The 25,161-nt window shown below is 40.2% G+C and overlaps 1 protein-coding gene across 2 annotated transcripts in view; it reads right to left on the bottom strand.

The window, feature by feature from the left end:
• LOC126284798 (DNA topoisomerase 2-binding protein 1-A-like) overlaps positions 1-25,161 on the bottom strand; it is a 290,604-nt gene that overhangs the window by 43,405 nt on the left and 222,038 nt on the right. For both annotated transcript variants that reach the window (XM_049983964.1, XM_049983973.1), the window contains exons 16-20: positions 22,773-23,359; positions 16,371-16,433; positions 11,699-11,833; positions 5,856-5,929; positions 951-1,111 (exon numbers count right to left, since the gene is read on the bottom strand). In XM_049983964.1, the coding sequence (XP_049839921.1) occupies positions 951-1,111; positions 5,856-5,929; positions 11,699-11,833; positions 16,371-16,433; positions 22,773-23,359 (1,020 nt within the window). The remainder of the gene's footprint in view (positions 1-950; positions 1,112-5,855; positions 5,930-11,698; positions 11,834-16,370; positions 16,434-22,772; positions 23,360-25,161) is intronic.

Here is a 25,161-nt window from a genome sequence, read left to right on the forward strand (position 1 = left end):
ATTAATGACTATAACCTGGTTTGCTCACTATGATGTTTGTAAATTACATGCTATTATTGTCTTGGTATTTTCAAATACATGTTATTGCATTCTACAGCTAATGATGCTTTCAATTACGTATTCACCACTCTTTCACGTTTTGAGTTATCTGAAGATGGCTGCAGTTAGCAACTGAAACTAGTCATCGTACTTTAAATGTGATAGGAAAGCTGCAATCTACGCATTAACATATTTTTTACTTTCGAAAAATTGATTTACTAAAACAGCACTTTACTTTGTAAAAATATAAATCAACATGGATCTGCCCAATTTGGTTCTGATGGACAATCACAACACAAGATATATCACGTCACACAAATATCAATGTCATCACAAACGAAAAACAGAAGAATTAAATCAAGCCACATGAGTACTGTGACAGTTTCTTTCGGAATCTCGTTCACCAATGTCACCAACTCTCCATTGCATTATCATCGAACATTAATGCAGCTATGCTACCTAAATTTTTTCGTTTTATCTTGTCCACATTAATATGTTACAAGAAAGGAATGAAACAAAGATTGTAATGCTTCATAGAACACAAGGATATTAGACACAGCTGACGTTTATTAAGTACAAGGATGTGGACGGAAGTCAGCTATGCCCTTTTCGAAAGGAACCATCACAGTGGTTGAAGCCATTAAGGGAAACCAAGGTAAACTTTCATATAGTTAGCTGAATGGAGATTTGAACACTAGTCCTCCAAAGTTTGAGTCTAGTGTGCTAATCTCTTTACAACCTCACTCTACAAGGTATCTACAGTCAATTAAGCAGTCACCATATGTTTTCAAACTCTGAAAGCATACTGCACTGAATTATGTAACGATGTTACACTACACAGTTGGAAGCAACACACATTACAGCCTGCTGTTGCTAAACTATGCAGGACACTTCCTGTAATTTATACCAACCTGTATTAATCTCCAGAGACGCTGGCAGGTTTTCAGTCTTTTTACTCTCTCCTTGGTCTACAATTTTCACCTTATTTGGGGTTTCTTCTCCACCCTCAAACAGTGGAGCCCTTGGTGAATTTACAGGAACAGTCAGAATTTCTCCCAGGGCATGTAACTGCCTAAACATAAAGAGTGCAACATTATAAACATCTCTCTCTCTCTTTCCCTCTCAACACTGCAATAAAAATGGCTGGGTTAACATAATACTAACTGGAGATATAAACATTGACTTCCTGTCCAATGACACTGTATCTAAAAAACTAATGCTAATACTAGCTCAATTTAACTTAGCATTCCTGATAAATGAGCCCACTAGAGAGGTCAATAGTGTAAAATCATGCATTGACAACATTATAACTAACATGTCCCACTTTACATGCAGTGATCAGTTCTGAAGCTTGCCATTTCTGACCACCACGCAGTACAGGTATTGATAGAAGCTGAAAATCTTCATGTTAATAGAAAAGAGAAACAATATGTGACAAAAAGAATGACCAATGACGACAATGTTAAAGATTTCAACAGTTCACTAAAAAGCTTACAATGGGGTGAAAAAAACAGCATTACTTTCAGTGAGTTTTCATCGGATTTTTATTATTGCTTCAATGTCTCGTGTCCAGAAATGACCTTTACAGTAACTGACTGCAAAAAGATACAAAAAAATAACTGGATAAATCATGAAGTAAAAACAGCAAGAGAGAAACTTAGACTTTTCCAATATGCAATGATCAATAAGAACAATAATAATAGACTAAGGGTATAATTTAAGAACTATCCGGATTACTATAAAGATCTTCTGCTAGAAACTAAAAGTAAATATGTAGCCACAATTTTAAGAAACTCTACTAAAACAGGTTTAGCTGTTTGGAAAGTAATAAATAGCTTTAGGGATTGTAAGGACAGATCAACAAGTGATTTTACTATAAACCATAAATGGCATATCATGAAATGTCAATGTCAGATTGCAAATGTTTTTAATGAGTACTTTTCTTCTGTTGGAAAATCTGTCAATGAGGATTTTAAGAATCTTCAGCATAGATATAGGGGCATTCCAATCAAACAAAGCATATACTTGGCCCCAACCAATAACAAGGAAGTCAAAAACATAGTAATGTCATTAAAAAATACAAAATCAGCAAGTTGTGATGGATTGTCTGTCAGTATACTGAAAGATGCATAGACAACATATCTGATGCCATGGCCACAGCAGTAAATGATGTACTTGCATCAGGTTGTTTCCCAGATAGTCTAAAGACAGCACAAGTAGCCCTGATTCACAAGAAAGGTGATAAATCTAAAATTGAAAACTACCGCCCCATCTCAATATTACCTGCATTTTCTAAGGTAGTTGAGAAAATTATTTATGCAAGACTAATGACATTCCTGAGTCAACACAATTTAATATTTGAAAATCAGAATGGCTTTGTGAAAAACAAGTCAAAATCAGTAACAGCAGCACAATTGATAGACAAAATAATAACAGCCATAGAGAACAAAGAGTATGTAACTGGAGTGTTCCTTGATCTAGAAAAAGCTTTTGATTGTGTCAACATCACCATATTAGTTGACAAGCTGTGGAACCTGGGTATCAGAGGAACTGGCTATGAGCTAATAAAATCGTATATGAGCAATAGAAAACAATTTGTCTTGCTTAAAACAAACAGTGGTACTTAAAAATCTAAAATTACAGACATCAAATATGGAGTGCCTCAAGGTTCTGTCTTGGGACCCCCTTCTTTTCTTGATTTATGTTAATGATATACAGTATTGTTCTCCTAACTGCGCAAAAGTATTGTATGCAGACGACACATCAATAGTGTGTAAACACAAAGACTATGAGAGTCTGGAGGTACAGTGCAACAGTGTAAATAATGAAATAGTCAAGTATTTTAATGAAAGCCATCTAAATGTAAGTGCTTCAAAGACTGCAATGATGAAATTTAACACAAGGAAACAAATAGAATTTGACATGAAATTATCCATAGGAAATGACATTGTAAAAAAGGAAAAATGGACAAAGTTCTTGGGAATTACAATCCAGGACAGCCTCAAATGGGACATGCATATTGATTCCTTAGCATATAAGCTGTTGAAGAATGTGTTTGCTATAAATATGATTAGCAAATATTGTAAGGACATGTGTTTACTAAAAACTGCTTATCATGCCCTGCTCTCATCAAACTTAAACTATGCTGTAGAAATATGGGGTGCAACAACTCAAGCCAACCTAAGTACAATATTAAAAACAAAGATTCCAAGACTTACCAAGTGGGAAAGTGCCGGCAGACAGGCACAATGAACAAAACACACAAACACACACACAGAATTACTAGCTTTCGGCACCGATGGTTACTTCTTCAGGAAAGAGGGAAGGAGAGGGAAAGACGAAAGGATGTGGGTTTTAAGGGAGAGGGTAAGGAGTCATTCCAATCCTGGGAGCGGAAAGACTTCCCTTAGGGGGAAAAAAGGACAGGTGTACACTCGCGCACACACACACACACATATCCATCCGCACATACACAGACACAAGCAGACATATTTAAAGGCAAAGAGTAAGGGCAGAGATGTCAGTCGAGGCGGAAGTACAGAGGCAAAGAAGTTGTTGAAATACAGGTGAGGTATGAGCGGCGGCAACTTGAATTTAGCGGAGGTTGAGGCCTGGCGGATATCGAGAAGAGAGGATATACTGAAGGGCGAGTTCCCATCTCCGGAGTTCTGACAGGTTGGTGTTAGTGGGAAGTATCCAGATAACTCAGACAGTGTAACACTGTGCCAAGATGTGCTGGCCGTGCACCAAGGCATGTTTAGCCACAGGGTGATCCTCATTACCAACAAACACTGTCTGCCTGTGACCATTCATGCGAATGGACAGTTTGTTGCTGGTCATTCCCACATAGAAAGCGTCACATTGCAGGCAGGTCAGTTGGTAAATCACGTGGGTGCTTTCACACGTGGTTCTCCCTTTGATCGTGTACACCTTCCGGGTTACAGGACTGGAGTAGGTGGTGGTGGGAGGGTGCATAGGACAGGTTTTACACTGGGGGCGGTTACAAGGGTAGGAGCCAGAGGGTAGGGAAGGTGGTTTGGGGATTTCATAGGGATGAACCAAGAGGTTACGAAGGTTAGGTGGACGGCGGAAAGACACTCTTGGTGGAGTGGGGAGGATTTCATGAAGGATGGATCTCATTTTGGGGCAGGATTTTAGGAAGTTGTATCCCTGCTGCAGAGCCACATTCAGAGTCTGATCCAGTCCCGGGAAGTATCCTGTCACAAGTGGGGCACTTTTGGGGTTCTTCTGTGAGAGGTTCTGGGATTGAGGGGATGAGGAAGTGGCTCTGGTTATCTGCTTCTGTACCAGGTCGGGAGGGTAGTTGCGGGATGCAAAAGTTGTTTTCAGTGGCTAAACATGCCTTGGTGCACAGCCAGCACATCTTGGCACAGTGTTACACCATCAGAGTTATCTGGATACTTCCCACTAACACCAACCTATCCGAACTCCGGAGATGGGAACTCGCCCTTCAGTATATCCTCTCTTCTCGATATCCGCCAGGTCTCAACCTCCGCTAATTTCAAGTTGCCGCCACTCATACCTCACCTGTCTTTCAACAACTTCTTTGCCTCTGTACTTCCGCCTCGACTTACATCTCTGCCCTTACTCTTTGCCTTTAAATATGTCTGCTTGTGTCTGTGTATGTGTGGATGGATGTGTGTGTGTGTGTGTGTGTGTGTGTGTGTGTGTGTGTGTGTGTGTGCATGCGAGTGTACACCCTAAGGTAAGTCTTTCCGCTCCCGGGATTGGAATGACTCCTTACCCTCACCCTTAAAACCCACATCCTAGCTAGTAATTCTGTGTGTGTGTGTGTGTTTGTGTGTTTTGTTCATTGTGCCTGTCTGCCCGCGCTTTCCCGCTTGGTAAGTCTTGGAATCTTTGTTTTTAATATATTTTTCCCGTGTGGAAGTTTCTTTCTATTTTAAGTACATTATTAATACTACAGAAAAAAGTTATCAGAAATATTTGTGGTGCCAAACCTCGAGAATCATGCCGGAATCTGTTCCCAAAATTAGGTGTGCTTACCATTATAGGTGTATACATACTGAAAGTTATATTGCTTGTGAAAACAATAAATCCAAATTTCAACTGTGACCTGCACCAGTATGATACAAGGCATAAGTTCAGATACCATGTAAATAGCCACAGAACAGTTTTATATGAAAAAAAATGCACTTCATGCTGGGCTGAAGCTAGCTAATGCCCTACCAAAAAGTCTCACAACCCTTCCTACTAACAAATTAAAAGATCAGCTAAAAAGAATTCTAATTGAAAACCCTTTTTATTCCCTAGACGAGTATTATATCTGTATGAAATAGTGCTTCACAAGTATGTCAAGCTCATAGTTTTAAGTAACCTACAACTAATATAATGTATCGTGATTGTATACTACCAAATGTAAAATCCATCAAAATTTATTAATACAAACAAATCTTCAGTTTGTAATTTGTAAACTGACGTATTCAGAAGAATAATCTGTATGATGTCCTGAAACTGTATTATTTCTAGGGATTGTATTTTATTATTCGATGTTGAATAATAATAATTATTATTATTCTATTATTAACAACTAGGCACTGTATATCCAGTGGAACAGAGAAGTGCAACGACAAATGGAGTATCATAATGCAGGAAGACAAAACTCAGACAACTGAAATTGACATTACATAAATCTGCGAAGTGTTATTTGCAACAGTAAGTTAGGCATTCAAAACTATGAGAATTTGAAAAACTGGAGCAGCAAAGAACTGTCTTGTGTTACTGTCCATATTAATGCAGTTACTTTTGTAAGAAATGCATAATGCATTACTTACGTATTAATACCAGCTGATGGGCCATTTTGTGTAGCTTCTGGTTGCTGTGGGTCCTGTTGAGCCACCACCTTTTCCTGAAAAAGAGACTATAGTTTGGAAAAAAGCTATTTTTGGAAACATAAAAGATTATAACTTATCTTCTGTCAAGAAAAGCGCACACAAGATTTGACACAGATAATAATTATAAAATTTAATTGATGAAGCTGGCCAATAATTTACCTTGAGGATGTATGACCAGCTTTACAGTTTGTTGGCTAAGTGAGTCTCAATGGGTTGGTCACACAGCTGTTGCATTGCCAGATTACTAGGAAGCTGCTTAAATTGCAGGCAGGGTATGAGTAACAGAAATAGCCACCCTCAACACAATGTACATATGCTTTACCAAAGTAACTGTTTATTTCACAATATTCACAGTTAAATACTACAGTTGTGAAACTTTTGCAAGATAATCTGATGCTCTAATCACTCATCTTGTTCCATGATGTAATTAGAAGCCCATTATACATGTTGCAGAAAATGTTACTGGTCTGCAAACTCGTACAAAGATTTACTAAGACTAACACCAAGCTGCAGTTCAGGGTGAAGGAGTCGAGAAAATCAACTGTAGGAAATTTTTCTAACTATATGATCATGCGAAGAGTTTTTAAATTCCATAGATCTATTGCACAAAAGGGGTTAAACACTTTCAGAAACAATTGATATGCCATGCATCTACACTCCTGGAAATGGAAAAAAGAACACATTGACACCGGTGTGTCAGACCCACCATACTTGCTCCGGACACTGCGAGAGGGCTGTACAAGCAATGATCACACGCACGGCACAGCGGACACACCAGGAACCGCGGTGTTGGCCGTCGAATGGCGCTAGCTGCGCAGCATTTGTGCACCGCCGCCGTCAGTGTCAGCCAGTTTGCGTGGCTTACGGAGCTCCATCCCAGTCTTTAACACTGGTAGCATGCCGGGACAGCGTGGACGTGAATGGTATGTGCAGTTGACGGACTTTGAGCGAGGGCGTATAGTGGGCATGCAGGAGGCCGGGTGGACGTACCGCTGAATTGCTCAACACGTGGGGCGCGAGGTCTCCACAGTACATCGATGTTGTCGCCAGTGGTCGGCGGAAGGTGCACGTGCCCGTCGACCTGGGACCGGACCGGACCGGACCGCAGCGACGCACGGATGCACGCCAAGACCGTAGGATCCTACGCAGTGCCGTAGGGGACCGCACCGCCACTTCCCAGCAAATTAGGGACACTGTTGCTCCTGGGGTATCGGCGAGGACCATTCGCAACCGTCTCCATGAAGCTGGGCTACGGTCCCGCACACCGTTAGGCCGTCTTCCGCTCACACCCCAACATCGTGCAGCCCGCCTCCAGTGGTGTCACTACAGGCGTGAATGGAGGGACGAATGGAGACGTGTCGTCTTCAGCGATGAGAGTCGCTTCTGCCTTGGTGCCAATGATGGTCGTATGCGTGTTTGGCGCCGTGCAGGTGAGCGCCACAATCAGGACTGCATACGACCAAGGCACACAGGGCCAACACCCGGCATCATGGTGTGGGGAGCGATCTCCTACACACTGGCCGTACACCTCTGGTGATCGTCGAGGGGACACTGAATAGTGCACGGTACATCCAAACCGTCATCGAACCCATCGTTCTACCATTCCTAGACCGGCAAGGAAACTTGCTGTTCCAACAGGACAATGCACGTCCGCATGTATCCTGTGCCACCCAACGTGCTCTAGAAGGTGTAAGTCAACTACCCTGTCCAGCAAGATCTCCGGATCTGTCCCCCATTGAGCATGTTTGGGACTGGATGAAGCGTCGTCTCACGCGGTCTGCACGTCCAGCACGAACGCTGGTCCAACTGATGCGCCAGGTGGGAATGGCATGGCAAGCCGTTCCACAGGACTACATCCAGCATCTCTACTATCGTCTCCATGGGAGAATAGCAGCCTGCATTGCTGCGAAAGGTGGATATACACTGTACTAGTGCCGACATTGTGCATGCTCTGTTGCCTGTGTCTATGTGCCTGTGGTTCTGTCAGTGTGATCATGTGATGTATCTGACCCCAGGAATGTGTCAATAAAGTTTCCCCTTCCTGGGACAATGAATTCACGGTGTTCTTATTTCAATTTCCAGAAGTGTACAATACTGCTCTCCCTCCTGGGTCTTGTCACATTCATCACGTACACCATACTGATCATATTCTTATCACCATCTTGCTTAACAGCTGTCAATCCCCATTTTGGAAACTCTCAAAAATGCATTTAATACACATATCACTACTGAAACTGTACATCTAAATATATAATAAAACTCATGCTTATGCACCGATTCGCCTAGTAGGTTATAATAAGTGAATTTAACTGTGATTCACAGGAAAATCTTGTACATTATAACTCGCTCATCACACATTGACTATTCAATGACTAAGCTTATTGCTACCACAAATGGTACACCAGTTGTCCCTCCTGAGAGTTATGGTGCATTTTCTTTGGTGCTTCAGCAGGTATTTGGAATTTTGTTGTTGCAATGTGTAGCTAGGGTCAGCCCAAACAAATACAACTTATCACGTCTTTCAGGCGACACCCAGTGTTAATGGAAAGTGTGTGTGAGTGTGTGTGTGTGTTTTCCATTTACAAACAAAACTATTTTTACTGTGGAATTTTATGCAACTGCTCATTAGTTGCCGAAGCACTAGGCATTCTCATATTTTACTGTTTCTCTTAATACATTTTGCTAAACCAAATATCGCACTACACTAATTCGAGAACACACTACTGAATAAGTACATAAAATTCTGCTTTAAAAATCTTTTGCTTGTAATGAGAAGGAAACCAATGCTACTGTTGACATGAGGAGTTGCATGAAAGATCGTGATGAATAGTACTTGTTTGGGCTGACTCCAACTACACACTGCAACAACAAAACTGCAAATATCTGGCGAAACACTAGATAAAAATCAACTAATGACTCTTAGAAGGAACAGCCTGTGCATTAAGATGGACTATGTCACCAATATTTATGGGGTGCATTTGGTTTTATTTGTATATCATTAAAAGTAATGAATCAAAATTAGTTTTACTATTAATTAACTACCGAAACCTATGACGAAATATAAATCTACAGATTGATATACTGATTTCTTAGACACAATCTATGATTAGTTTACTTTATTTTTCAACATTAATACTTGCAACTCATTATTCAAACTGTGTTTATTTGAAAGTCTGGAATCCCCCCCCCCCCCCCCCCCCACCCCCCCATATGTTGCATTCTCCTTTTTCCACCATCCTCACCCCCGCTCACACCATACATTGCCTTGAAACAGCCACTTGCCGGTGAATTCCACATCCAGTATCCTTTCAGTATATCTGGTGTTCTACTCACAGTTATAGTTTACTTGTGGTCAGTTCGTACCACCAATAACAATGGCTCCTTGGGAACTCTATCCACATGTCTCTCAACTCATGCCATCTATCAAAACTCCTGTAAAGGCCTTTACAAATGTCTGCTTGTGTCTGTGTATGTGCGGATGGATATGTTAGTGTGTGTGTGTGTGTGTGTGTGTGTGTGTGTGTGTGTGCGCGCGCGCGAGAGCATACATGCCCTTCTTTCCCTTTCCGATCCCGGGATTGGAATGACTCCTTACCCTCTCCCTTAAAACCCACATCCTTTGGTCTTTCCCTCTCCTTCCTTCTTTCCTGATGAAGCAACCATTGGTTGCGAAAGCTTGAATTTTGTGTGTATATTTGTGTGTCTATCAACCTGCCAGCGCTTTCGTTTGGTGAGTCACATCACCTTTGTTTTTAGATATATCTTTTCATATTATTGTTATTTTATACTGAAATTTACATTGTTTAAATATATAACTTGCTATGCTGCTGTTGTGTCACCAAAGGAGGCTGATGCTTTACAAAGATATCTAGTCGGCCATTCAAATGAAATGACAACTGTGCTACATTCTGAAGTTTAGTTATTAAAACACGGGATTACACATCTTAAAAACAAAAACATGGAAAGAATTTAAAATTAAACTAAGAAAAAAATGTGGAAAAAGGTAAATATTTATCTTGCTGGTCTGTTGATGTGTCATATACAGCAGCTAGAACCGAAATGTTCACCTACCTTCTCCCATCCATAGCTGTTCTACTTTCTACTTGTTTTAGTTGCTCTTTGTATTTTTGATAATCATTGTTGCTACAGCTGACTCACAGTCAGTTTCAATGTGGACTTCCTTCAAGCGGTCAGGAGTATTTGTTGCCAACACATTTAATACAGCTTGACTAGAAGGGTGTTTCCAAACAATATGTTCAAAGCAGTGATACAAGAATGCATTTGGTATCATTTTACAGGCTATCTAACGACACCAATAATATTGTTACGGCAATTGACTGTTGGATGATCAAAGCCTGACATTATCTTTCGGGAACAAATGTACCAGCAATCTCAAGCTATCCTGAAAGTTGTGTCAAAACTGGAGGTGAGTGTGGTGGTCGATATGATGACCGAATTGTGAGTTATGCCCGCCCTTGATACTACTCACTACCTCACATGCTGCTTCAATTTATCATGAGTTTCTTGTCTACTGTGACAAATACACTACTTCCATTTCCCATTAACCTAAACTTTTGCTACAAACATATATTTGTACCAAAAATCTCACAGCTGTCAATTTTGAGCTTTAGAAACAACTATGTACCTAGAACTGTGTGTGCAACACTTCTTATTAGGAATGCTTCAAACACTGGAATTTTTTCCTGAATGCTTTGGCAATTGATAATTGTTTTAACAACAGTTTCTGTAGGGGGTATTTCTTTAGGTCTTACATAATATTTTGTGCTCTCCTCTAGCTATCATTAGCTGGATTGGATGAAGAGTTGTAAAATGTAACAAACCCTTACCCTATGCTCCACACAGTCAGGTAAACTGGAACAGCACTTTGGTGTGTAGGCCGTCCTTGGCCCATTTATGAGGACCCTACAGTTCTTAACCTTACTGCATAAGTTTATGAAGACAACCCAGCTTTTCATGGAATCTGAAGATACTGCTACCAATATTAGTAGAAGGTACAAATGTAGTTTACAACTGATTATTTTTTGGGTGATGAGGTGATGAAAACAAATACAAATGCACAACATTGGTGGATAAATGCATACATCTAGTTTTACAAGCGATGACATAATTCAAATTACATTTTTCATTGCACTAATTAATGTTCAAAAATACTAAATATGTCAAGAAGTATGCAGAAGTTTTGATATAATTGATTAAAGATAATAGGGATAAAAATACAAACAGCACATTTAGCTTCTATGAAAAATGTTAGAATCTAGGATTTCAAAGCAAATTTATATGAGACACAGGGTCTCATTTGTACACAGAGGAGAACTGATCATCATCTCACACATGTAAATAAACATGCAAACAGAAGGTAACTTCTACTGAATTGCTTTAAACTTACCTTATATACAACTGTGTCAAAGAAGTTCCAGTATTATATACTACTGTGTCAAAGAAGTTCCAGTATTATATACTACTGTGTCAAAGAAGTTCCAGTATTATATACTACTGCGTCAAAGAAGTTCCACCATTATATACTACTGCGTCAAAGAAGTTCCACCATTATATACTACTGCGTCAAAGAAGTTCCACTATTATATACTACTGCGTCAAAGAAGTTCCACTATTATATACTACTGCGTCAAAGAAGTTTCACTAGCAAGTATCGAGCACTGATGTAGATGACAAGATCTAAAATTGTGGAGCACCACATTTCTTCCACTTGACGTGTCTGCTAATGTCATCAAAAAGTAATTCAGTTTACTTGAAATACTTACAGCCTGTGGACTGCTTTCACTCTGCAGATTGTCCTTTGAGGTGCCAGCTACAGGTGAGAAGTGAAGTGGACGTGCTGCTACATGGGGGGAAGCCAGGGTATTATCCTCCTCTTGCTGTAGCTCTTCTGTCTTAAGCTGTTTACAACAAAAGTTAGTAGTTATGTGAAGGGTCTACATTACCAGTAAGTAAGAGTAATATGATTACTTAAATTTCTACATGGCATAATACTAATTTACCAGGGATGGTCCTGTTGCTCGTTTTCCACATAGCTGACTTACCTAGCAAGGATTTTCCATTTAACATGGACTCTAAATCTGGTGCAACTAGCTATTTATCACATTAACAAATTGTTGCCAGAGGCAAAAGAGACAACAAGTGACTGAAAAAAATAATAAATAAATAAATAAAATAGAAAGAAACTTCCACATGGGAAAAATATATTAAAAACAAAGATTCCAAGACTTACCAAGCGGGAAAGTGCCGGTAGATAGGCACAATGAATAAAACACAAACACACACACAGTATTTGAGCTTTCGCAACCGGCAGCTGCTTTGTCAGGAAAGAGGGAAGGAAAAGGAAAGATGAAAGGATGTGGGTTTTAAAGGAGAGGGTAAGGAGTCACTCCAATCCCGGGAGCGGAAAGACTTACCTTAGGGGGAAAAAGGATAGGTATATGCTCGCGCGCGCGCGCGCACACACACACACACACACACACACACACACACACACACACACACACACACACACACACACACACAAGCAGACATATTTAAAGGCAAAGAGTATGCCCATACTGTTTGCCTTTAAATATGTCTGCTTGTGTCTGTGTACGTATGGATGGATATGCGTGCGTGCGTGTGTGACTCTGAAGGTCAGTGAAACTTCGAAACACTTATCTATTTTGTACATGCTGTAAATAAATAGTTGCCACAATTAATGTTCCAACCCTCATAAATAATTACACATATATATGCATTTTTGCATACTGGAGCCTTTTACAGTTGTGTTTATATCTCGGGGGGACCTACCAGTCACAACTTCTAATAATTTCTCTAGCAAATACGAAGTACTCAGACACACATCCTTAAAAATGGAACAGAGATGCATATACATAAATCTGAAGTAAGTTTATCCTGTGTTGTCATACAAAAAATGTAAACTTTAGCATGAGATCTGCCTTCTCACAAACTTTTCATTTTTAGTGCATAATACGTCTGGAAATGTGAGCATTCATTATATGAACTGGAACAGGCACTAACAAACTTCTTTACTAATCAATATGAATGAACTTAATAGTTAAAAGCAGATTAATAATTTAACTTAAAGGCTGCTCAAAATGACAAGTGTTTGCATAACTTCTTGTATGTTTGTACCTCCACTTCAAGATCACATTTGTATGGTTACATATTGAGTTGGTGTCTTCAAAACTGATATTAGCCTACGCAAAACTATAGAGATTACAGGAAAGAAGGTCCTAGTTTAACATAACCCTGATTCTGATACCAAACCAGATGGAGAACAAGCTTAAGGGGCATGGGCGGAGAACTAAATAATCAATGGAATACCGGCATTTATCTTATCTCATTTAAGGAAATAATGGCAAAGCTGAACCTGATAATCAAATGGTGATATAAGCCCATCTCCTGAGTGCCACTTCTCGCTCATTAATATCAGTAAGTACACTCAAATGTAGGTTTTGATGTTTTGCATGACGCAATCTTGATGGATAAGATATTACATATGGTTAAAAGTGCAGAGCCTTATATATATGTAACATCTTACTCACATATTAAAAACAAAGATTCCAAGACTTACCAAGCGGGAAAGCGCCGGCAGACAGGCACATGAACAAAACACACAAACACACACACACAGAATTACAAGCTTTCGCAACTGGCAGTTGCTTCGTCAGGAAAGAGGGAAGGAGAGGGAAAAATGAAAGGATGTGGGTTTTAAGGGAGAGGGTAAGGAGTCATTCCAATCCCGGGAGCGGAAAGACTTCCCTTAGGGGAAAAAAAGGACAGGTGTACACTCGCACACACACACCCACACACATATCCATCCGCACATACACAGACACAAGCAGACATATTTAAAGGCAAAGAGTTAAGGGCAGAGATGTCAGTCGAGGCGGAAGTACAGAGGCAAAGAAGTTGTTGAAAGACAGGTGAGGTATGAGCGGCGGCAACTTGAAATTAGCGGAGGTTGAGGCCTGGCGGATATCGAGAAGAGAGGATATACTGAAGGGCGAGTTCCCATCTCCGGAGTTCGGATAGGTTGGTGTTGGTGGGAAGTATCCAGATAACTCGGACGGTGTAACACTGTGCCAAGATGTGCTGGCCGTGCATCAAGGCATGTTTAGCCACAGGGTGATCCTCATTACCAACAAACACTGTCTGCCTGTGTCCATTCATGCGAATGGACAGTTTGTTGCTCGTCATTCCCACATAGAAAGCATCACAGTGCAGGCAGGTCAGTTGGTAAATCACGTGGGTGCTTTCACATGTGGCTCTCCTTTTGATCGTGTACACCTTCCGGGTTACAGGACTGGAGTAGGTGGTGGTGGGAGGGTGCATAGGACAGGTTTTACACCGGGGGCGGTTGCAAGGGTAGGAGCCAGAGGGTAGGGGAGGTGGTTTGGGGATTTCATAGGGATGAACCAAGAGGTTACGAAGGTTAGGTGGACGGCGGAAAGACACTCTTGGTGGAGTGGGGAGGATTTCATGAAGGATGGATCTCATTTCGGGGCAGGATTTTAGGAAGTCGTATCCCTGCTGGAGAGCCACATTCAAGGTCTGATCCAGTCCCGGGAAGTATTCTGTTACAAGTGGGGCACTTTTGGGGTTCTTCTGTGAGAGGTTCTGGGTTTGAGGGGATGAGGAAGTGGCTCTGGTTATCTGCTTCTGTACCAGGTTGGGAGGGTAGTTGCGGGATGCGAAAGCTGTTTTCAGGTTGTTGGTGTAATGGTCGAGGGATTCAGGACTGGAGCAGATTCGTTTGCCACGAAGGCCTAGGCTGTAGGGAAGGGACCGTTTGATATGGAATGGGTGGCAGCTGTCATAATGGAGGTACTGTTGCTTGTTGGTGGGTTTGATGTGGACGGATGTGTGCAGCTGGCCATTGGACAGATGGAGGTCAACATCTAGGAAAGTGGCATGGGATTTGGAGTAGGACCAGGTGAATCTGATGGAACCAAAGGAGTTGAGGTTGGAGAGGAAATTCTGGAGTTGTTCTTCACTGTGAGTCCACAAGCAACAGTACCTCCATTATGACAGCTGCCACCCATTCCATATCAAACGGTCCCTTCCCTACAGCCTAGGCCTTCGTGGCAAACGAATCTGCTCCAGTCCTGAATCCCTCGACCATTACACCAACAACCTGAAAACAGCTTTCGCATCCCGCAACTACCCTCCCAACCTGGTACAGAAGCAGATAACCAGAGCCACTTCCTCATCCCCTCAAACCCAGAACCTCTCACAGAAGAACCCCAAAAGTGCCCCACTTGTAACAGAATACTTCCCGGGACTGGATCAGACCTTGAATGTGGCTCTCCAGCAGGGATACGACTTCCTAAAATCCTGCCCCGAAATGAGATCCATCCTTCATGAAATCCTCCCCACTCCACCAAGAGTGTCTTTCCGCCGTCCACCTAACCTTCGTAACCTCTTGGTTCATCCCTATGAAATCCCCAAACCACCTGCCCTACCCTCTGGCTCCTACCCTTGCAACCGCCCCCGGTGTAAAACCTGTCCTATGCACCCTCCCACCACCACCTACTCCAGTCCTGTAACCCGGAAGGTGTACACGATCAAAAGGAGAGCCACATGTGAAAGCACCCACGTGATTTACCAACTGACCTGCCTGCACTGTGATGCTTTCTATGTGGGAATGACGAGCAACAAACTGTCCATTCGCATGAATGGACACAGGCAGACAGTGTTTGTTGGTAATGAGGATCACCCTGTGGCTAAACATGCCTTGATGCACGGCCAACACATCTTGGCACAGTGTTACACCGTCCGAGTTATCTGGATACTTCCCACCAACACCAACCTATCCGAACTCCGGAGATGGGAACTCGCCCTTCAGTATATCCTCTCTTCTCGATATCCGCCAGGCCTCAACCTCCGCTAATTTCAAGTTGCCGCCGCTCATACCTCACCTGTCTTTCAACAACTTCTTTGCCTCTGTACTTCCGCCTCGACTGACATCTCTGCCCTTAACTCTTTGCCTTTAAATATGTCTGCTTGTGTCTGTGTATGTGCAGATGGATATGTGTGTGGGTGTGTGTGTGCGAGTGTACACCTGTCCTTTTTTTCCCCTAAGGGAAGTATTTCCGCTCCCGGGATTGGAATGACTCCTTACCCTCTCCCTTAAAACCCACATCCTTTCATTTTTCCCTCTCCTTCCCTCTTTCCTGACGAAGCAACTGCCAGTTGCGAAAGCTTGTAATTCTGTGTGTGTGTGTTTGTGTGTTTTGTTCATGTGCCTGTCTGCCGGCGCTTTCCCGCTTGGTAAGTCTTGGAATCTTTGTTTTTAATATATTTTTCCCATGTGGAAGTTTCTTTCTGTTTTATTTATAACATCTTACTCAATATCACACTATGATAAAATAGCCATGAATCAAAAACTATGTACAAGATAATAGTAATTTGCACTCTTACACGTACCTTTCTTGGAATTTTTATGCCTCCAAATTTTTCCCATATCTGGCGCTTAATCTCGGACAAAGGCTGAACACAGAAGAAAAAAAAAAAAAAAAAAAAAAAAAAAGAAGAATGTACAATTTTATGGTAAAAGTTGTATAATTCTGCACATTATTATTGTTTCTAGAAGTAAAAGCAAATGTAAACTAAAAATCTAAATACTGTCACTGACTACGTGTCTCAGTTCCACACAGAGATTTTTTCCCAAACAAATTATATTTCTTTAATTGGTGTGCCACGTATTACAGTGGTTTGTAGTTGATAAAACTGTGATCTCTAAGATTTTCTCAGCGTGATTAATAGTGTGCCTTCAACATTCTTGACAAGTTGTTGTTTCCAATTTATGCAGAACAATTTGATAACCAACCTGATATCTTCAGGCGCTTGGAGTCCAACCAGGCTCAACTATAGTTGGTTTCATGCCACTGTTTATAGTGGAATTCAATTATCAACACTCGTATGCCCTTTGCAAAATACAAATTCTCTCAGCTTTGGTGGATGTGATGGAGAGTTTTTTATAAATTTAGTGCCAATCTCCAAATATTAATTAAATTTAAATATCTTACGCTAATCATACGATGATACTGGTATTGTGGCGTAAACGCCAAGTTTCTGGGATAGCTTAAATAAGGCGTCTATCGAAATAAAGAAGTCAGAAAACCTAACAAACAGGGATGGAGCTATCAATTTAAATAATGCTTTGAGGTCTGACATTCAATTTATTAAAACCTCACCAGCCATTACATCACATCCACCAGAGCTAGATAACATGAATTTTTGTTTTGCAGAATACAAGTGCAAGTCCTGAAAACGAAAGAGCATCAAAAGGAGTGCTATGTGTCGGATATCGATCTGGTGGCATGAGACCAAAACAGTTCACAGTCTACCTGGGGTCCAGGCAGTGAGTACATACAATAGCAAAAGTCACAGCATCTAAAGTAAACGGCTAGGTCAGTTGTCAAAGTACTGTGCATAAAATCAAAACAACTCAGCAGGACACGCAGAAGCACACCAACGATTCAAGTCAGTAATATCGCAATTACTAAAATTCTATTATTATTATTATTTCTTTCTTATCTCAGACGTTATGTCTGGTCAAAAGTGGAAAGTGACGTGGACCTTGATCAACCGTGACATCCTTTTAACTGTATGGTATATGTTATATTGCATTTAGGAACTTTCGGGTAATTGAACATGTATCAATAATTACAGATTTCTGCAGTTGTATAATTACGTTTGGATTTAGCTGTATTGCGTTGATGTACTGGTGGATATTGTGTGGTATGACTCCTGTAGTTGATAGTATAATTGGTATAATGTCAACTTTATCCTGATGCCATATATCCTTGACTTCCTCAGTCAGTTGGATGTATTTTTCAATTTTTTCTCCTGTTTTCTTTTGAACATTTGTTGTATTGGGTATGGATATTTCGATTAGTTGTGTTAATTTCTTCTTTTTATTGGTGAGTATGATGTCAGGTTTGTTATGTGATGTTGTTTTTATCTGTTATAATGGTTCAGTTACAGTACAATTTGTATTCATCATTCTCCAATACATTTTGTGGTGCATACTTGTATGTGGGAACGTGTTGTTTTATAAGTTTATGTTGTAAGGCAAGCTGATGATGTATTATTTTTGCTACATTGTCATGTCTTCTGGGGTATTCTATATTTGCTAGTATTGTACATCCGCTTGTGGTGTGATCTACTGTTTCTATTTGTTGTTTGCAAAGTCTGCATTTATCTGTTGTGGTATTGGGATCTTTAATAATATGCTTGCTGTAATATCTGGTGTTTATTGTTTGATCCTGTATTGCAATCATGAATCCTCCCGTCTCACTGTATATATTGCCTTTTCTTAGCCATGTGTTGGATGCGTCTTGATCGATGTGTGGCTGTGTTAGATGATACGGGTGCTTGCCATGTAGTGTTTTCTTTTTCCAATTTACTTTCTTCATATCTGTTGATGTTATGTGATCTAAAGGGTTGTAGAAGTGGTTATGAAATTGCAGTGGTGTAGCCGAGGTATTTATATGAATGATTGCTTTGTGTATTTTGCTAGTTTCTGCTCGTTCTATAAAGAATTTTCTTAAATTGTCTATCTGTCCATAATGTAGATAAAACAGAAAGAAACTTCCACATGGGAAAAATATATTAAAAACAAAGATTCCAAGACTTACCAAGCGGGAAAGCGCCGGCAGACAGGCACATGAACAAAACACACAAACACACACACAGAATTACAAGCTTTCGCAACTGGCAGTTGCTTCGTCAGGAAAGAGGGAAGGAGAGGGGAAAAATGAACCCACATCCTTTCATTTTTCCCCTCTCCTTCCCTCTTTCCTGACGAAGCAACTGCCAGTTGCGAAAGCTTGTAATTCTGTGTGTGTGTTTGTGTGTTTTGTTCATGTGCCTGTCTGCCGGCGCTTTCCCGCTTGGTAAGTCTTGGAATCTTTGTTTTTAATATGTCCATAATGTAGGTTTTTTATGTCAATAAATCCCCTTCCTCCTTCCTTTCTGCTTAATGTGAATCTTTCTGTTGCTGAATGTATGTGATGTATTCTGTATTTGTGACATTGTGATCGTGCAAGTGTACTGAGTGCTTCTAGGTCTGTGTTACTCCATTTCACTACTCCAAATGAGTAGGTCAATATTGGTATAGCATAAGTATTTATAGCTTTTGTCTTGTTTCTTGCTGTCAATTCTGTTTTCAATATTTTTGTTAGTCTTTGTCTATATTTTTCTTTTAGTTCTTCTTTAATATTTGTTATGTATTCCTATTTTTTGTCTGTATCCTAGATATTTATAGGCATCTGTTTTTTCCATTGCTTCTATGCAGTCGCTGTGGTTATCCAATATGTAATCTTCTTGTTTAGTGTGTTTTCCTTGACTATGCTATTTTTCTTAAATTTGTCTGTTCCAAAAGCCATATTTATATCTTTGCTGAATACTTCTGTTATCTTTAGTAATTGGTTGAGTTGTTGATTTGTTGCTGCCAGTAGTTTTAGATCATCCATGTATAGCAAATGTGTGATTTTGTGTGGGTATGTTCCAGTAATATTGTATCCATAATTTATTAAAAACAAAGATTCCAAGACTTACCAAGCGGGAAAGCGCACACACACACACACACATATCCATCCGCACATACACATACACAAGCAGACATATATGAAATATGAAATATGTCTGCTTGTGTCTGTGTATGTGCGGATGGATATGTGTGTGTGTGTGTGTGTGTGTGTGTGTGTGTGTGTGTGTGTGTGTGTGTGTACGAGTGCAAGTGTACACCTGTCCTTTTTTCCCCCCCAAGGGAAGTCTTTCCGCTCCCGGGATTGGAATGACTCCTTGACTCCTTACCCTCTCCCTCAAAACCCACTTCCTTTCGTCTTTCCTTCTCCTTCCTGAAGAAGCAACCATCGGTTGCGAAAGCTAGTAATTCTGTGTGTGTGTTTGTGTGTTTTGTTCATTGTGCCTGTCTGCCGGCGCTTTCCCGCTTGGTAAGTCTTGGAATCTTTGTTTTTAATATATTTTTCCCATGTGGAAGTTTCTTTCTATTTTATTTGTATCCATAATTTGTATTATTTAGCATGTTGGATAGTGGGTTCAGAGCAAGACAGAACCAGAAAGGACTTAATGAGTCTCCTTGGTATATTCCACACTTAATCTGTATTGGCTGTGATGTGATATTATTTGAATTTGTTTGGATATTAAGTGTGGTTTTCCAATTTTTCATTACTATGTTTAGGAACTGTATCAATTTAGGATCTACTTTGTATATTTCCAATATTTGTAGTAACCATGAGTGGGGTACACAATCAAAAGCTTTTCGGTAACCAATGTATGCGTAGTGTAGCGACCTTTGTTTAGTTTTAGCTTGATATGTCACTTCCGCATCTATTATCAGTTGCTCTTTACATCCTCGTGCTCCTTTGCAACAGCCTTTTTGTTCTTCATTTATATTTTTTTCTGTGTTTTATGTGTGATTAATTTCTGTGTAATGACTAAAGTTAATATTTTGTATATTGTTGGTAGGCATGTTATGGGGCGGTATTTAGCTGGGTTTGCTATTATTATTATTATTATTATTATTATTATTATTATTAGCATGCTTACATACCATCAAATGAGGTGGTAATTTGAGTGTGAAGCTTTACGTACAGGATTTATCATCAGTTACTAGTTCTTCTAGAAAGTATGGTTGTCTGCCTTACAGAGCTCTTCAGTGGTTCTAATCATTCCATAGCCCTGTGATTAACCTTCATGATCTTTGACACAAGGTGAACACTAACATTAGATTAGCTGCTAGGTGCAGCATCGGGTGGCTGTGCTGAAGGGGTAGGGGGAAGAGGGGGGAAAGGGGAGAGGAGAGATGAAAAGGAGGGAAATGGGACTTGCACGTATGTGCGTTGGTGGGATCATGGCCCCAAGTTGCATTCAAAGGTACAATATTGAAATTGTAACTGAAACTACGGTAGGAGACAAATGTTTTAAACAGTTTCACCTAGGGTGAATGACAGCAGCTATTATTATTTGTTGTTGTTGGATTTAATACTCTTCTGATATGTACGCTCATGTTTATTTGTGTGTGTGTGTGTGTGTGTGTGTGTGTGTGAGCGCGCGTGCGTGCGCTCGCTCTGCCGGTTGACTGCTATTATTAAGCTTGTTCCATCAAAAGCAATTTTTTGTACACATTAGGGTGGACAGCTGGTACTTGGCCAAAGAATGTCAACATCTCTGGCCAAAGAATGTCAACATCTCTGTTTGAAGCCTGACCAATTATTTCAAGTATATATTTGTAATGATGAGCACTAAATTAAGCGACATTTTTGTACATAGAAATACAAAAAACTCAATCTCATTTTTATGTTATAAAAATACCCAATTTCATTTTAAAAATCAATTATTGGCAAACTTATTTAATTGAATGGATAAAAAAATTCACTCACCTAGCAGCAGCAGAACACACACACAAAAGACGGTTGTAATTGGCAAGCTTTTAGAGCCAGAGGCTTCTTCTTCAGGCAATAGAGTTGAAGGGAAAGGAAGATGGGTGAAGGAAAAGGACTGAAGAGGTATAGAAAAAGTGGTAGATTTCCCGCAGGTCTGGGGAGACTCACATTCCAGAGGCTTCTTCTTCAGGCAAGAGAGTTGAAGGGAAAGGAAGATGGGTGAAGGAAAAGGACTGGAGAGGTATAGAAAAAGTGGTAGATTTCCCGCAGGTCTGGGGAGACTCACATTCCATACAGTAAGTCTCCCCTGACCAGCAGTTCTGGGTGACTTAGTCGAAATCTACCCCTTTTCCTAGACCTCTCCAGTCACTTTCCATCACTACTCTTCCTTCTCTTCAACCTTTCTACCCGAAGAAGGAGCCACTGGCTCCAAAAGCTTGACAATTACAACTGTCTTTTATGTGTGTTTGCTGCTGCTGACCTAATCTCGTGTCTTAGCCAACAGGACTGCCCATATTATCTTCCACAGCAAGTATTAAATAATTGCAGAGCATAATAACTGATGTTAGACTTCAGTGCCAGTGGAATATGGGTGTATTTTAAATGCACCTCCACCTTGTTGTAATTTTTTAGGGCTTACATTCTCACATTTCAGAACCAGATACAGGTTTTTATATGAAAACTGCTTAAGATTTTTTTAACCCAAAGCTGCCAAAAAATCAGGGAGGCACACTTTCAACAGTTACACTATGGAGTCAAACAAAATACTATCATTTCTGGAAGTATTATATTGATGACAGTAAAACTTTACCACTGTTGATTGGCAAAATGTGTAAATCTCCACCTAAATTACATCAAAATCCTTTATGGTGATGCGAGAACATTTTCGAAATTAGACCACTTGATATCGCATGGCCCTATTACAATATGTCAGCTGGAACCCAGAGTCCCATTCAACTGAGACACTGAAGTCATTTGTACTAGTCATCTCTTTCTTAGTAATATGCATCAAACAGTGGAAAATTCAGGATGGAATCTAACAATATTATGAAAAGGAAAATTGCCACTCACCATACAGCAGAGATGCTGAGTTGCAGATAGGCATAACAGAAAGACTGTCACAAATAAAGCTTTTGACGAAGGCCTCACGGGCTGAAAGCTTTATCTGTGACAGTCTTTTTGTTGTGCCTCTCTGTGACACAGCATCTCTGCTATATAGTGAGTGGTAACTTTCCTTTTCATAATACTGTTAGTAATCAAATTCAAGCATCAATACCCACTGAAAATTAGGCTCATGTTTATTATGAAAACAATATCACCTCTCAACATATTTACCATTTACCCTGCATTTCCTTGTATATTTTACAAAAAGAGCTACAATGTCAGCTATAAGAGTATTTGAAATTTTTCTCACTGTGCTCAATCGTCTCTTCTTTTCCTCAGGCTCCAGCTTCTCAAATTCTGGTATACTGTCAATCCATCTCTTCCAGTTCTTCCTAGTTGTAGGTGAAGGGTTGGGTTTAAAGACTTGTCCATATGGTGTCTCTGGTGTAGACATGTAGTTTGGAGGCTTTGGGGTTGCTTCATTTGGATCAAATGTCCAACCATTATTGGGTGTTACATTTGCATTGTCAGTGACTGACGATATTAACGTCCTTATCGGCGTTTCCTGGCTGAATGGTGAAAAGCCTAAGTTCTGAACTGTTCCCTTAGGATTTCCAGCAGGTGTTGATGGAGAGTTAACTGGCCCAGTTGTCCTGCGTCTCTCCCTTTCATTTGTTGTTGGTACCTTAGCTGTACCAGGTGGACCCATTGATTTTCTTGCACTGTCTGAACTTCTTGTAACATTTACAGAAGGTACAGTTTCTTCAACAACCAAAGCTGCAGCTTGCGGCTGCTTCTCCTCAGCATTCTGTATTTCCTTTGGTAGTGTTACAGGTGTGCCAAGCTTACTGTGATTAACATCAGAGCCTCTCCCAGAGGAATGACTTCCTTCAACCTCTGAAATTTCAGGAAAGAAACTTTTAGTGTAATGATGAGAGTAATTCACATAAAATAAACAAAAGAGAACTTGCTGACAGACTGCAACTGTGTACCACTGAGACATTGAAGCATGGATCATTGTCAAGGTAAAAGCATCTTTATTGTTACTCAATCCTATATACAAAACATGGATAGCTATAGTCACATACATGTCAACAAATTTTTATGCCTAGTAGTATCAGCCTGGTTGATAAGGACCTCGGGTTTAGTATGAGTCTACAATTTTAATTTTTCATAAAGTTTCATTGTATCGTTTTCTCCACTGCAGAGTGAAGTTTGATTTTGAAAACAAGCTATAAGAACTAAAATCATGTAATTTATTTTTATTAGCTCTTGTGGAATACAGCAATACTTTAAATGCTCAATCAAGGATTAGGATTTTAGGAAAGTGATATGGTGATGAAGCCAGTAGATACATTTATAAAGAAGGTAATGAAGGAAGTCTGGGCGAAGAAAAATAATTGCGGGAGACCGAAGTTGTCACTTACCACATCCGCAGCTGACTGCTGCTCGGTTACAGAAGACACACATACACAATGGGTCACTTCACAAGTGCTTTTAATGTGTAACTTGGAGCCACCGCAAGGTATGGCAAGAATGGGAGATGCTCTGTCAACAACTGATTTTAACTGAACTGAAGCAGACATGGCATTTTGTAGCTCTGAATTTAAACACATGTCCTAACCTAACCACAACCCCGAGACGTGCAAATGTATATGAGAAAATGGTGATCAACAACCTGTAGCAGATCTAAAGTCATGATCACTTTGTTCATGGTGTTTAAGGCTATCCTCCATGAGCAAGCTCTAGATAGAAAGTTTCAGTTTCAGCAGTAAAAGCAAACTGTAATTTCTTGTTGTCATTGGTTACCTGAAACTATTCTTACACTGGATAAATGGGCTGCCATACTACCAGCTGATAAGCAAACCTGGTCCATACTTCATAACAGGTGATTGGTGACACAAGCAGACTCTGAACAAGAAAAAGAAAAATGATAGGAAGAAAAATAAAAGTGAACAAAAAGTCAATGCAATGATGAAAATGTCACGGCAAAATATTATTAAAAAAATTACATTTAAGCCAATTAAATGAGTAAAACTAATAATCAAAGTATTTTGGTTAGATTTTTAGGGGAAAAAAAGAAGGGACACTGGGCTATGCAATTACACTTCAGGAAGTTGTTTTTTTATGGGTGACCTAGTGGCAACAATTAATTGCCGCCTTCAAAAATGACACACACTCAGGACCTGGGACCCAAACACATCAAGAAAGAAAGCCAGACAAGGAATTGGAAATGAACTGAAAGTTCTTGTGGCAGTTTGGCAACTGCGAACAGTTCAGGTGTGACGCTGAGGGCTCTGGTTGGAGGAAATCAGTTAAAACACATGATGTGTCAACTATCAAGACATTTCATCTGACTGTAGTTTGCACGTCGTGATGATACTATGTAGTATCTCACATGTTTGCATTTTCAACAGTTTATTGATTGGGACCCGTAACCTTTTTATTTCATGAAGTTTGTATTACAGATCTGTTACAGTGGCATTACATATGTTTTAGCAATTAGTTTCAAACAGAATGGTTCATTCTCGAGCCTGACATATTGAGGCTGCAATAAAAGTGCCTCATCTTAATGACACAACACCTAAAATTGACAATACAGGCATCATACAGTGACAATAGAACATATGCTCACTATACATGTCCATGTCAAACATTCTGTGCAGTTGTCAAAGTGTTGTACTTCTGTAGATGCAGCT

The sequence above is a fragment of the Schistocerca gregaria genome, chromosome 1 (genome assembly GCF_023897955.1).
Source record: "Schistocerca gregaria isolate iqSchGreg1 chromosome 1, iqSchGreg1.2, whole genome shotgun sequence".
Classification (NCBI taxonomy): Eukaryota; Metazoa; Arthropoda; class Insecta; order Orthoptera; family Acrididae; genus Schistocerca; species Schistocerca gregaria.